Source organism: Trachemys scripta, chromosome 1 (genome assembly GCF_013100865.1).
Source record: "Trachemys scripta elegans isolate TJP31775 chromosome 1, CAS_Tse_1.0, whole genome shotgun sequence".
Lineage (NCBI taxonomy): Eukaryota > Metazoa > Chordata > Testudines > Emydidae > Trachemys > Trachemys scripta.
Window position 1 is genome coordinate 149,855,588 of NC_048298.1, and position 13,890 is coordinate 149,869,477.

At 44.1% G+C, this 13,890-nt stretch overlaps 1 protein-coding gene across 2 annotated transcripts; it reads left to right on the forward strand.

Moving 5' to 3' along the window:
• The first annotated feature begins 15 nt into the window (after window positions 1-15).
• NEPRO (nucleolus and neural progenitor protein) lies at window positions 16-13,346 on the forward strand. Of its 2 annotated transcripts, none has more exons than XM_034789390.1 (9): window positions 16-164; window positions 1,051-1,205; window positions 2,145-2,221; window positions 6,670-6,801; window positions 7,189-7,266; window positions 8,979-9,331; window positions 10,233-10,294; window positions 10,787-11,016; window positions 11,702-13,346. In XM_034789390.1, the coding sequence occupies exons 1-9, from the start codon at window positions 65-67 to the stop codon at window positions 12,120-12,122; spliced, it is 1,608 nt and encodes a 535-aa protein (XP_034645281.1). In that variant the 5' UTR covers window positions 16-64; the 3' UTR covers window positions 12,123-13,346. The 2 variants fall into 2 exon arrangements, with proteins under 2 accessions (XP_034645281.1, XP_034645291.1); XM_034789400.1 differs by lacking the exon at window positions 16-164 and adding an exon at window positions 187-412.
• The last annotated feature ends 544 nt before the right edge of the window (window positions 13,347-13,890 follow it).

Here is a 13,890-nt window from a genome sequence, read left to right on the forward strand (position 1 = left end):
GCTCTTGTAGCTCCGCCTCTCCATCTTCACTCTCCGAGTCCCGACCTCTTCTCACCCCGGCAAGATGGCGGCGCCCGTGCAGGGGGAGGCGGCGTGGAACCGGTGGCGCGTGCCATGGCCTGCGAGCTGCGCTACGGTGGCCCTGCCGGCCCAACACCCGGCAGGTAGCCGAGCAAAGGGCAGCACTGGGGAGGGGGCACTGGGAAGAACAAGCACGTACCACCCTCTGCTGGAACCGTGAGGGAAGATGGCAGGGGCGTCACGGGAAGGATTATGGAGTCGGGGGCTTCATTAGTGGGCTGCACTGGAAGGGTGGGAGAACTCACCAGGCAGGCTCTGCAGGATATGTGGCGACCCCCCCCCCATACGTACAGGGCCATTAGCTCTTGCCCTTCCCGTCTGCAAACTTGAGGTACCAGTACCTGACTCGCAGATCATCTGTGACTCTGAAACACAGCTAGTCGCATACGGCGTGGAGCGTGTGTGTGACTGGGATTGTCAAGGATCTGGGAATGGATTTTTAAAGGGTCTGATCTAGTAGTTTTAGTCCCAGAGTTCTAAAGGTTTGTGGTTTAAATACAGAACAAAACCTGACTAGAACTGATCATGATTAAAAAAACCAACCCCTTCCCTCAACTCACTACCTGGCAGTTTTATTTCTATTCCCTTGCAGTTTTAGGACCACAAATCCAAATCTATTGGACTAGCTCTAGTGATACTGCCTAAACTAGTTGAGTTGCACTGTCCAAGCTAAGTGAAATGGAAAACACACAAAGTGGGGAGAAGTAAATGACTTTAAAATTCTGTTTTAATGAAACTCCCATGTGTTATATATCATAAGTAAGGACTAAAGAAAGTATTGTAGGCAAGAGTAACAAACTGGTATTTGTTCAAATGTATTTGAAAACAAGACAGGTAGTTCCTAGCTTTTATGAAGTATGTTTCTCTTTGGACCATGTGCTTTGGGACATGGGTTGTTATAATTTATGCTGTCCTAATATGATTTATCTTGTATGGAATAAATAATTAAAGTCTTCATTTTTTCCTCAGTGAGATGCCTCCCAGCTGTTGTTAAAGGATGTTACAAGGTCAGCACGTTGCTAAAGAGTAAAGCTGTGGATGCAGAAGGAAAAGTTTTACATTCGATCCTTTATGGTTTCCACAACAGAATGTCTCACCATAAAACCTATTTGTCTCTGAAACAGGTTAGCAAGAAGAAGCTTCATGAAATAATTATGGTTTAAATGAACCTTCTAAATCTCAGTTATAATCCATTGCACTTTTCTCAAAATTTCTTTTGAGGAAGAAATTTGGCAGGCTTGTTTTCATTCCAAAAGTGTGGGTTTTGGTAGTTTCATAACGCTCTTTGCTTGTCTTTAAGACATTGTAAGTTCCACTGGTTTTTGAACCAAGTCTTGCTCCTTTGTAATCAATGAGAATTCTGCTACTTATTTCCGTAAGAACAATATTTAGACCCTTTCTGTTCAAGTTAAGACCCTAATAAATGTAATTAGATGCTTTTATCCATTTCATGCTTCTTACAATTCATGAATAATAGAAATACAAATATTTGTGTTCAATTTATAATGGGTGGGGAAAAATAATCCACAAATTGCCTTTGAAATACAACTTCTGCAAACTATCCTCGGGAAAGAACTGAGTTTTTCAAAGCAGCTTTAAAAAGTGAAGCTGAATATATTTGATAAATATCAATTAAAAACATTTTTGGTGTATTCTATCTAAATATAATAAGTATGCTGCTCATTGCTGTAGCACAATTGAGATTACAACCCAGGTTTTCTGACTTCCTATCTATCCACTTGACACACTGCCTCCTTTTCAAGTCATTTGCATTTTTATTTTTGAAAACTTAAATCCTAAAAATAGCAACATGCAGCCTAGAGGAGTCAGCATTAATCAACAATCTCTTTGCCCCAGTGTAAATTCCTGTCACAATAATGTCATAGAGAGAGCCCACCACCATTATTCCGATATTTGAATGTATCAATGTACGAGACCTAGAAGGTCCACCTACTGCCCTTGGCAGACCAAGAAGAAATGATGTCTTATTTAACAGATGACTCTTAAGCTAAAAAACTTATTTTTCTGAAAATATCCACTCAAGGTGTTTGTTCTCTTTTCAGGTAGAACAATGTTTAAAGCGTTTAAATCAGATGAACTTGATGGGCTCCATTCAAGATCTGGCGGAGTTGTGTCCCAAGTAAGTTGCATGAAACTGTATATCTTACCGCCCATTATCTTGCTACATGATTCATTATCTTAGGCCATATCTACACTACAAAGTTTGGTTGACACAAGTTATGTTGGCATAAAGCTGCCGTAGATAGTATATTGCTTGTGCATGTGCATACTTGGCTCCTAGCATTGGCTCTGTGCATAAAACTTATCAGGCGTGTTTGTGTTGATGCACAGTGCAGTGCGCCATGGGTAGGTATCCCAGTGTGCAACCTGCCACTGTCCAGCTCACTGTCTCTTGGGAAGTTTTGACAATGCATGGTGGGACAGAAATGAGTTATGCAGGGGTGTCTGGGAGCAAGGGCTCAACTTTTCATCATGCAATTGTCTGCATCACAAAATGTCATCTATATCCCATAATTTTCTTGTCTTTTTATATATAAAAAAAAAAATCCCATGAAACTGTATAGCCATCTTCAGTGTTCACTATCTCTGACAGAAGCATGGAGCCTGTGTAGTTCTGCGCTATTGTCATAAGTGTTGCAAGCACAGGACGGACACATGATCCTCCAGTATTTGCAGAGCCATAAGAAGAACCAGATCAGCGAGGAACATTATGATTTATTGGATGACAGACTGCTGTCGGACTTAGCGAGAACCAATTCAAGGTTGCTAGTGCCATTCACAGAGCAGCTTCAGATGGCGAAGAGCCACTTCTGGGCCTGTGAAAGGAGCATTGACTGTTGGGATCTCATTGTAATGCAACTTCGGGATGATGAGCAATGGCTGCAGAACTTTTGGATGTGAAAGGCCACCTTCCTGGATCTGTGTGCTGAGCTCGCCCCATCCCTCCAGCACAGGGATGAGAGCTGCACTTACAGTGGAGAAACAAGTGGGGATCGCACTGTGGAAACTTGCAAGGCTGAATTGCCACCAACCAGTACGAAATCATTGTGGAGATGGAAAATCCACGGGAGGGGCCATTGTCATGCAAGCATGCAGGGCCATTAATCATCTCATGCTACACAGGACCGTGAGACTCGGCAACGTGCAGGGCATAGTGGATGGATTTGCATCAGTGGGATTCCCGAACTGCGGTGGAGCAATAGACAGCATGCATCTCCCTGTTTTGGCACCAGAGCACCTTGCCACAGGGGTACTTTTCAGTGGTTATGCGAGCATTGGTTGATCACCAGGAATGCTTCATCAACATCAGTGTTGCCTGGTCATGGAAGGTGCATGACACTCACATCTTTAAGAACACAGGACTGTTAAGAAAGCCATGAGCAGGCACTTTCTTTCCCGACTGGTGGATTACCATTGGTGATGTTGAAATGCCAATAGTGATCCTGGGGGATCCAGCCTACACATTACTACTGTGGCTTACGAAGCTGTACACCGGCCACCTCAATAGCAGCAAATAGAGATTCAAATATCTGCTCAGTAAGGGACAGAACGACAGTTGAATGTGCTTTTGGTAGATTGAAGGGATGCTGGTATTGCTCACTTACAAGATTGGATCTCCGTGAAAAAAACCATCCCCGGGGTTACAACAGTCTGCTGTGACCTGCATAATATCTGTGAAGCAAAGAGGGCAAGTTTGCTGCTGGGGTGGGGTGGAGTGCCTGTCTGCTGAGTCTGAACAGCCAGACAGAAGGGCTACTAGAATTGCTCAATGTGGAGCTGTACGGCTCAGGGAGGCTTTGATAGAGCACATTAACAGTAAGTCACAGGAATGTGTTGTGGTGGACTGTGCTCTCTATGGCCCTGCTGGTTGGGGTCTGTTAGGAATTGCGTGATGGTTGGTGTACATCTATGAATATCACGCTGCCAGTGCACCTGTTAATTTTGTGGTACTTGCTGTACATTTGATTATTACACTGTAGGTCACTGATCATCTGAGTTGTTACACTGTACAGTAACAAATGGGTGCTTTCAGAACTGCTAGGCACTCTGCAGGATATGTTGTGATCTGATAAAGATGAATTATTTTCCAAATAATAGAATTTTATTCATTAACAAAAAGTGCATTTAAATTGCATATTTTTCTTTGCAAATACATTAAAAACTAATGGAACAGAACTTAACTAGGGGGAAAGAACATTCATGGCCACTTTACCTACACATACGCTGACCTGTGAAAGCCACAGTTGCTGTATGTGATGCTCTAGTTGTCCTTAATATCCTGTGGGGTGGAATGATAGGGATAGGGATGCGGCCCAAGATGCCATATGGAATGTTGGGGGGGTGTAAGGAGGTGCTGCAATGGAGTTCCCCATGGATTGCAAAGGGAGACAAGCCCATGACTGTTGAAGCTGTAGGTCCAGAAGAGTCTGCAGCATCTGTGTTGTTGTCAGAGAAGACTTATTACGTCCCACATCTCCCTCTCCTTTTCCTGCTGGGATTCCTGGGCCTTTGTCCTGTCTGCTCTTTCCTTCTTCAGGCTGTCTGTAGTGTTCACCCTCTAGGCCCTGTGCTCATGGTTTGATGCAGCACTGGCTTGCGGGTTTTCACTGAACATGTCACCCCAAGTCCTCTTCTTTCTCTTCCTCATCTGACTCGGGCGTTCAGTGGATGTGGAGCAAGAACCCCCCCAAGGCAGCAATGACACAAAACACATAGAGGTACCATTGTCAGTATAGTCACAACGGAAAGCGAAAATTGAGGTTCAGAACTCCCATTCTTTGCTCTCCTAAAGAATTAAACAAGACACGCTCGTTGACACATCTGCTTTGGCATGCTTGTGCGGGGTGCCACTCACAGCACCAGCCATGGTGAGTGTGGCCTGCCAGGGTTGAGGGAAATGAGGAGGGAATTGCTCATTTGCATAAAACTGTGAGTGTACGGCAACCACACTGAATACTGGGACCATTTCCCACAGGGGGTGGTGATTTTAGCTGATATCTCACTTCTCAGGGTAACAAAGGCACAGAGAGCACAGTTGCTGCTAGTCTCCCGAAGCTGCCCGGGCCTGTATGCTGCTACCTGTATACTGCAATAGTGCCTGCCAAAGTTATCACTGAGTGGTGTGAGAAAGTGTCCTGCCATGGAGGAAGAAATAAGCTGCCACCCCTAGAAACCTTTGGGAGAGGATTGCAGAGTACCTCCATGAAAGCTTCCTCAAGATCTTTCAGGAGGATTCTAGGGCCATCCCTGTGTACATAAACAAATTGGTCTGTATGCCCCCCCCCCTTGCCTAACTCTACAGAGCAATGAAAAGCAGATAACTACGCTACCTTTTTGTTCTACTTTTGCCTCTTCTTAGTATGAGTCAACTAATGAAAAGTCGATAGCTGTGTCCTGTTAAGTTGGGGGCACTGTCAGTACATCAGTGTAATGGGAAATACAGTTACACTTACCTAAGGTTCCTTCCTCTGCGTTGGACTTTCCCATGCTCGACTGCCTGGACTGCAGTGGAGTCTTAAACAGGTCCTGATGCTCAGCATAGCTGGACCCTTGGTCGCTTGTCCCTCATCCTACTCCTCTTCCACTTCCTACTCATCCTTGATGTTCATGCCAGAGGCCTGTGGCTTGGGCTTCTTGGAGGTATCCATTGTGGTGATGGGGTCTCTGCCAAGTATGGCATGCAGCTCTTTGTAAAGGTGGTATGTCTGCAGTTTGGCACCAGATTGACTGTTGGCCTCCATGACCTTCTGATATGCCTGATGTAGTTCCTTCACTTTCATGTGACACTGCTGCTTGTCCATGTCGTACCCCTTCTGCATCCCCTGTGCAATCTGCTCGTAGATGTCCACATTTCTACAGCTACAGACTAGCTGTAATCTGCACAGCCTCCTCTCCATACAGGCCCAGGAGATATTAGATCTCCTATGTAATCTGAGCTGGTGCATGTCTGGAGTGTGTAGCCGTCATGTCCAGCTGGGCAGTTGCACACAACAATGGAGAGCTGCTAGGTGCATTCACCAGCTGGGACAATCAGGAGGCTTTAAAGGGAAGCCACTCTCTGTGATCCCTAGGCAATGGAGTTCATAATTGTGACCAGAGCGGTCAGTGTCAGGCAAGTGGAACAGCTGCTGGAGGACTGTTAGGATTAACATAAGTAATGCATCAGAGGGGTAGCCGTGTTAGTCTAGATCTGTAAAAAGCAACAGAGAGTCCTGTGGCACCTTTAACACTAACAGAAGTATTGGAGTATAAGCTTTCGTGGGTGAATGCCCACTTTGTCAGACGCATGTGTATAAGTAATGCAGTGTCTGCACTCGTGCTGCGTCAACCTTGGTACATCGACCATGGCTCAATGCCACTTGGGGATGGGGGGTGTTACTGCGTTGCCATAACAGGGCGCTTACATAGGTGGGAGACGGATTTAAGAATAGACACATGCACAAAGGCACCTAACTTTGTAGTGTAGACCAGGCCTCAGTAAACATTACCTCCGAGCTGCTAAAAACTTCAGAAGAAAATACAAATGCTAAGTGTAACCACTATCTCCTTACCCTTCTGACAATGTAGGAAAAGTAAATCTGAAAATGCAGGGGAGTGCTTGGTTCCCAGCCAGCCTGTGATAGAAGTGGTGGCGGTGAAGATCTTGGGAGGCTGCAAGCTCTTGTTGCGCTTACTGGAGTGTTGCTGCAAAGCATTTGTGTATCCTTTCTCTTTACAGAATGATTTTCTTAAATATCACTTGCCGCCCTCCCCCATTCAGCTTCATGGTGAGAACAAAACTAGATCTACTGTAGGCTCGTAATTGCTGCTGGACTCAGCCAAGCAATTCTTTTTTTTTTTAATCTATTAAAGAAGCTTCAAGTTGCATATATCTATTTGTGTTATTAGGTGTGAGACTCATGCTGCTGGCAAGTTTGCCATTGCAGCCCCAAGTAACCCAGTATTTGGGTATCCCTAGCCTAAACCATTGCCAAGGATATTGCTGCTTGAGGTTTATTTTTTTTTTTTAAGGAAAGTCTCTTTGCTCACTAAGTTCCATTGTACATTGTTACGTTGTTGTCTAACCTTAATCAGCTTAATTTCCAGCCTGTCTGTTAAGCATCTGTGTTTGGAAGAATACATCCTTTTGAACACTGTGGTTTCGGGATTGTTGAGCAGATTATGGTTTGTACATTTTGAAAACTAATCTTTGCTGGGGTTTTTTGTCTGTCTTCTTTTCCTTGGGTACTTTCACCAGCAGATGGCATGGTTGTACTCTGGCCTTTCTGGTTAGTGAGTTGTCTGTGACCAGAATAGTGGTGTAGCACTAGTTGGTGCCACCTTCCTTCACTCTTGACCTGTCCGTTTCGGGTGTGACAAACAAGTGGTGTTCTCTTACTGGATATCCTGTAGGATGCTGTAGTAGATGTGAAGTGTGTGTACTTGGCACTTAGCAAATTTCTCTAACATTAACTATACCACAGTCAGGGTAGTTGGAATTATTATTATTCATAGAGTATTACCATGACACTAATTTAACCATAAATTCCTTTATTAAATCCAAAGGCCAAATTATTTTTATACAGCTGCTGCAAACGTGTCTTAAATGCCTAAGCAATAACCACACCCATATAGTAAGATGCAGTTATAAGTATGGATTGGATACTTGTAACAGGACTAAACCTGGGGTGCTCAAACCCATGTTGACTGGTTCCAGCTGGACAGGGCAGGTACTCAGAGTGAACCCTCCGCTTGTTATACCTTTATCAGACCCTACGTGACTGAAAATGTCTTTTTTGATTGAACCAGTTTGAACCACTCTTGGTAACTAGGGTGTCTTCTTTAAGGACTTTTCCTCCTATCTTGTCAGTTACCTTCCAGGTCCAGTTTTTCCAATTATCCCTCTTCCTTCAAGGCTTTCCCACAACTGCTAACAGGACCTGCACTTTACATAAACTGCAAAACATATATTTTCTTTAGCTAAGTTCATTTCACCCTATATATACACGGTGTCAATTTGCCACAGTATTTTTTACATCTGGGATTTTCCAGTAAGCAATCTGACCTGCCTCATGTTGAAAATGAAATGGATAGAATGGAGTCAGTTCTCAATGCTCCTGATTCTTTCAGTGAAATCATTGTTCTAGTCTCTTCACATCATTGCTTTGTGCACAAAGTGTGCAACTAGACTGCAAAAATGTAGACCCCCTTGCATGGCATAGCTCCATGTATAATAAATTGTATAAGTGCTGTTTGGAACAGGACATTTTTGTATAATATCAGATAAGTAAGCCCAACTGCATTGAATTGATGCAAAATGGTTTGGTGCATGAAAGAATTCCCATGAAATGGGCTTGGCTGGATGTTACTTGAGAACCTGCTAATTCCCAGGGTTTATGGAAGATCCACTAGATATAGTGCTAGGGAAGAAAAGAGGTTTCTGGAGGGTGCATATTGGATGGAGAATCATAGAGTGGAGCAAGTCTTGTCCTGTTGCTCCATGCTTAGGGTTGCCAACCCTCCAGGACTGTCCTGGAGTCTCCAGGAGTTAAAGATGAATCTTTAATTAAAGATTATATCATGATGAAACCTCCAGGAATAGGTTCAACCAAAATTGGTAACCCGCCCTTAGGCCAGAAACTAACATTGAGGAAGCCGTTTACATTGGGAGGTTATGCTATTTATAGGGAAGAACCAGTTTCAAAACACATGCAAGGGAAGGTGATTGGAGAGCATGAAGTCAGGATCCAGAAGGGGGGGGGGGAGGGGGAAAAGGGACTTCTTTAGGAGAAAAGGGGAGGAAGAGGCAGTTACGGGATTAGTGAACTTGCTTAGTGAATACAAGTTAAACAGCTTGTGTCTGCAGTTGGCTCATGCCCATGTGTTTATCTTCCCAGGATTCTTTATAGGTGTGTATTACAAAGCCTCATTTCTTTATATGGGGTGTTGTCTGGGTTGCTGCAGGAGGTGTCCAGGACCCAGCAGATGCCTTATATTAAGGGGTTTACCTTCCCTTCTGAAATCACGGAGTTTCTGGGACCCCTTTATTTGGAGATTAAAAAAAGACCTAAAGTACTTGCAACAAAAAAGGCAACTGGATGGCTGAACAAACTGTTTGCAGGGCCTGCAGTAGCATCCAAGTGCAGTAAAGAGAGAGGCCTGGCAGCTCCCACAAGGTGCAGCAAGATGACCAACATCCAGCGCCCTATTGACATTGGAAAGCCGGTTCTGCTGAAGAGAGCGAACAGAGGTAAAGAGTTCTGAGGTAGTATGGTTAGTGGGGAGGCCCATGTTAGCAACGTGCCCGTAATCCTTAGGTTCTACCTTCATAAAATAGAGTAAATCCTGTGGCTCAGGGATACCACAGGTCTCAGCATTAAATGCTTCATCTTAAGCTTCTTTGGGCCAGGTACATGCTGGGGTCTCTAACAGAAGAGTGGTAAGAAGGTGTGCTTTGGCCTACCCTTGTCTTTCACGTCAGCTTCTGAAATGTAGTTTTGTTACTGTTTTTCTGGAAATGTGCGAAGACTTTTTTGGGGGTGGGGTCGGGGGGAGGGAGAGTGTTAAGTAATGCTTTGCACTTTCACAGTGCGGTACAGTACAGGATCTCAAAACCCTTTACGAAGATGAACAATTTAAGCCTCTCAGCATGTTTACAAGGTAGGCAGCTCATTCTGATCATTCCTCCCCATTTTTAAATGAGGGGACAGTGAAGCTAAGTAAACTGGCCAAGTCCCATACAGCAGAACCTAGATCCTCTGATTCCTAGTTCTGTCCTTTAACCACTAAACCTCCCTTCCAGGAGGGGCGATGGCAGAAACCAAAAACATCGAAGTGCATGAATGGCTTTCTTTATCCACCTAATTTTTCTGGGTTGCTTTCTGTGAATATTGCCATCCATTTTGTTCCTTGCATCTAGTTGGCTGAGATGCATCTTACATCTGGATCCTTTGCTCACCCCTCTTTGCGTTGCCAGCTGGCAATGCTGAACCCTGGTGTGAGCCAATTGTTAGTAAGAAGCTTATGACCCGATGTCTCCTGTATGGCTGTGCAGCAGACTGAAGGGCTGAGCTGGGGTGAAATTGTGCAGTTACAGAAACAACTCTTCCCATTTTTAAGCGAAAATCTTTTTTCTTTCTCTCCCTCTACAGGAAAGCAGTTGGGATTTGACATCAAGACCTTATGTAGGCAACTTAAACCCAGAGTCCAAGAGGTTTGTATGGCTTAAATTAACACACGTTGTATCTTTTAAAGAGGACATCAGGGCTCCAAAGGCTTTTTCTGCATGTTTGTGATTGCAAAATATTCTCTCCCCTTTGCGCTGCCTGTCGCTGGTACTTTGAAGCTAGTGGCTTCCCAGGGCTCTTTCTCTGGCTTACCTTATCATAGCTCCTCAGACTGACATGGAGGCTTTGTGTAGACAATGTAGTTTTATCCTTTGCTTGTGGATCTGAGTGCTTCACAAATGTGCGTATCCGTCTCCATTTCACTGTTGGTGCTAGAGATGGGAATTGGGACTTAAGTTCATGGAAAACTGCAGTTCTTCCTCTTAACAACCAGACCACTGCCTCCTGGTGCAGTAAATTGTTTCTTTAACATTAAGCATCTGAGCTTCTCTCCTGTTGAGGATCAGTTGGACATTGTTGGTTTTTTTTTTTTTTTTTTTTTTTTTTAACACTTATTTCTTCCTTCGTCTTTATTTCAGGAAGTAGACTTCAGGCTAACGCTTTCTGAAGCAAAAGCAGTGAGATCCCAGCATGCCAAATCCCTTGTGTTGCGGTTTAGAGAAGCCTGCTCTTTTGGAGAACTGTCTGAAGCACTCAAAACGGCCATTCTCTACTGCAAAAGCAAAAAGCTCAAGTCAGAAGCTTTCTTTCTGGGAACCAAACTTTTGAAAAGCAAACGGCTGCACCATGTGGAGGCTCAGGGCTGCAGGCAGGTGTAATTTAACATGGATTTGGGGGTTTCAGGGACAACACTCTGCGGTTCTTCAATATATCTTACTATTTAGATCTTACCTATGTGGGAAAGTTGTATGGGTATTACTGAAGTGTTGAATTAAAACTAATGTAGCTAGGCTAGTACAAAACCTTGTGTGGAGGCTGTTGTTCTGGTATGAGTGGGGTTTTTGGCTTATCTTAAATCAATTAAGAACAGGTTTAAGATGACAGAAATAAGCTATTCTTAAACCAAAGTAAGAGTCCACCAGTGTGCAGTTGCTTAATTAAATCAATTTAATGAAACGGCTGCAAGTTCCTGTGTAGGAAAGCCCTTGGAATGTTCACAGATCTAGAAATGCATTTGAGGGGAGATGTATTACTCTATGAATGTATTATTCTGTTCACTCATCTGCAGTGAGGCTTTTTTAAATGAGTGAATGAATACTTTCTACACTGCAGTAAGATGTAAGGGTGGGTGAATACTCTTTCTACCTGGGATGGTGATTTTTTGCAAGCCTGGGCTTATGATTTCCAAGATGCGTTCTATACCTCTGGGTTGTGAGGGACGAAGGGAAATGTCCAAGTCTCCCAAAGCTGAGGGTTGAATTTTGCCAGAGCAGAAACCTTTTTTTTTTTCCCTCACTGAAGAATTGCTTTGTTTTTTCCCCTTCACCTTAAAGCTTACAGAAAAAACTGGGCTGTGTTAAAGCATCTATCTGCAAATACCTTCTCTCTGGCTTGCAAAAGGCACATTGGCCAAAGCAGTACCACAGAGCAAGTTCTTGGCAGCAAAGGAAGATCAAACTGTCCAGAAGGTCAAAATCTGTCTCAAAGAAGACTCCAGAGTTTGTTCAACAAAGCACTTCCAGCCTTTTTGAAGACAGTATGCCTGGTGCTGCGTCCCTCTCTCCTTCTTGGCAGTGTGAGCATTCACTTCACCTAAGAAAAGCAGGAGACTGTAGTGCTGCCAAGCATATTGGAGAACAAGACAAAGTGGGGACCTCTGAACGTGTGGCGTTGGAAAGAAACCCTGGGCCTACAGTGAAAGGGACTAGTGAGAACGATGATATTGATGACATTTTTGCAGCAATGGGTGTATAACACTAGTGCAATGATGTGGGGGTGAGTCACTGTAGTACAGAGGTCCCCAAACTGTGGGGCACACACCCCCCAAGGGTGGGTTTGGAGGAACACTTGGGGGGGCACAGTGGGGCCCAAGCCAGCCCCCATGGGGAGTGAGGAAAAGAGCGCCACCCAACCCCGCTCCAATCCCTCTGCTCTGGCCCCATGCGCAGCCTTGGCTCTGCACCTGTCCCGCTCCAAGCCTTGGGCCTGCCCCAAACCTCGGCCCCTGTCTATAGCTCTGTTCCCAACCTTGGCTGGAGACCCGCACCCAGCTGCACCCCCATTACCTGTGTCTGTCTCTCCACCCACCCTGGGAGCTACAGCCCTGCTCCTGGCCAAGGGGGGAGAGGGGTGCACGGCAGGGTGCAACTGTGAAAAGTTTGGGGACCACTGCTGTAGAACTCCAGTCTAGCTTTTTATAACTGCCTAAAGAAAACTATTAGAAACATTGTTAAAGTGTTAGTCTCTGTAATCCACATACTTAATTTCCCCACAATAATTGGGGGCTAGTGAGGCTGCACTACAGAGAAGATAGTGGTCCTACTAAATGTTTCTTTCTAAAATGTTATTTTAGAGGAGATATCTCAGATGAACAGTTCAATAAATTGTCATAGGTGAGAGGGCCTTGCTAAGGGAACAGTGGTTTATTTGGGCGTTTTTCATCTCTTCATCAAGAAAAGCACAATGGCTTTAGTCCTACTGATGAGAGACCTGTGTTATAAGTGCTGCAATCACAGAATGTAGAATAAAACACCATGTTAGAAACCAACGAGAGGACAAGACTCCTCTAGCATGTGGAAAGAGCTGGGCCATCTGCTTCTGGCTATCAAAGGAACCCCTCCCTTGCTCTGAGTGAAGATTTAAAATACTTTCTATGTATCTGTTTTTCAAACAAGCCAAGACTATATCTATCTATAGATATAGTCACCCCTTTAATATTTGCTGCTCATACAGAAGCCAAAATGTCTTTGTCATTCTGATGCCTGAAGTGTATGGGAGCACATAAGCTAGGTCCTACAGTGTTGCCTTCAGCTAATGGTTGGTGGTACATCAGCTCATCTAGATATTTGCCTAGTTTTTAACAGGCTGCAAAAAAAGCACTAGCAAAGTCAGTACACACTAACATTTTATACAGAACTTTATACTGCTCTGTATACTATACACTGAAATATAAGCACAATATTTATTTGATTTTATAATTATATGATGATAAAATAAGCAATTTTTCAGTAAGTGTGCTGTGACACATTTTTGTCTGATTTTGTAATTAAGTAGTTTAAGTGAGGTGAAACTGGAGGGTACTCAAGCCAGATCAAACTCCTGAAAGGGGTACAGCATTCTGGAAAGGTTGACAGCCACTGCTTTAACCTATCCAAACTCTAGTGCTTGGCCAGATCTGAAATGTAGATCATGCAGTGAGCATACATTCCTGCTGGTGCTGTGAAGTTTAAGCCCCACCTGTAGGAGTGATCCACACAGTAAGTCTAGTGGTCAGGGCTGGAGGCACAATCTAGAACAGGGGTAGGCAACCTATGGCACATGTGCTGAAGGCAGCACACAAACTGATTTTCACTGGCACTCACACTACCTGGGTCCTGGCTACCGGTCCGGGGAGCTCTGCATTTTAATTTAATTTTAAGTGAAGCTTCTTAAACATTTTAAAAACCTTATTTACTTTACATACAACAATAGTTTAGTTATATATTAGACTTATAGAAAGAGACCTTCTAAAAACAGTAACATG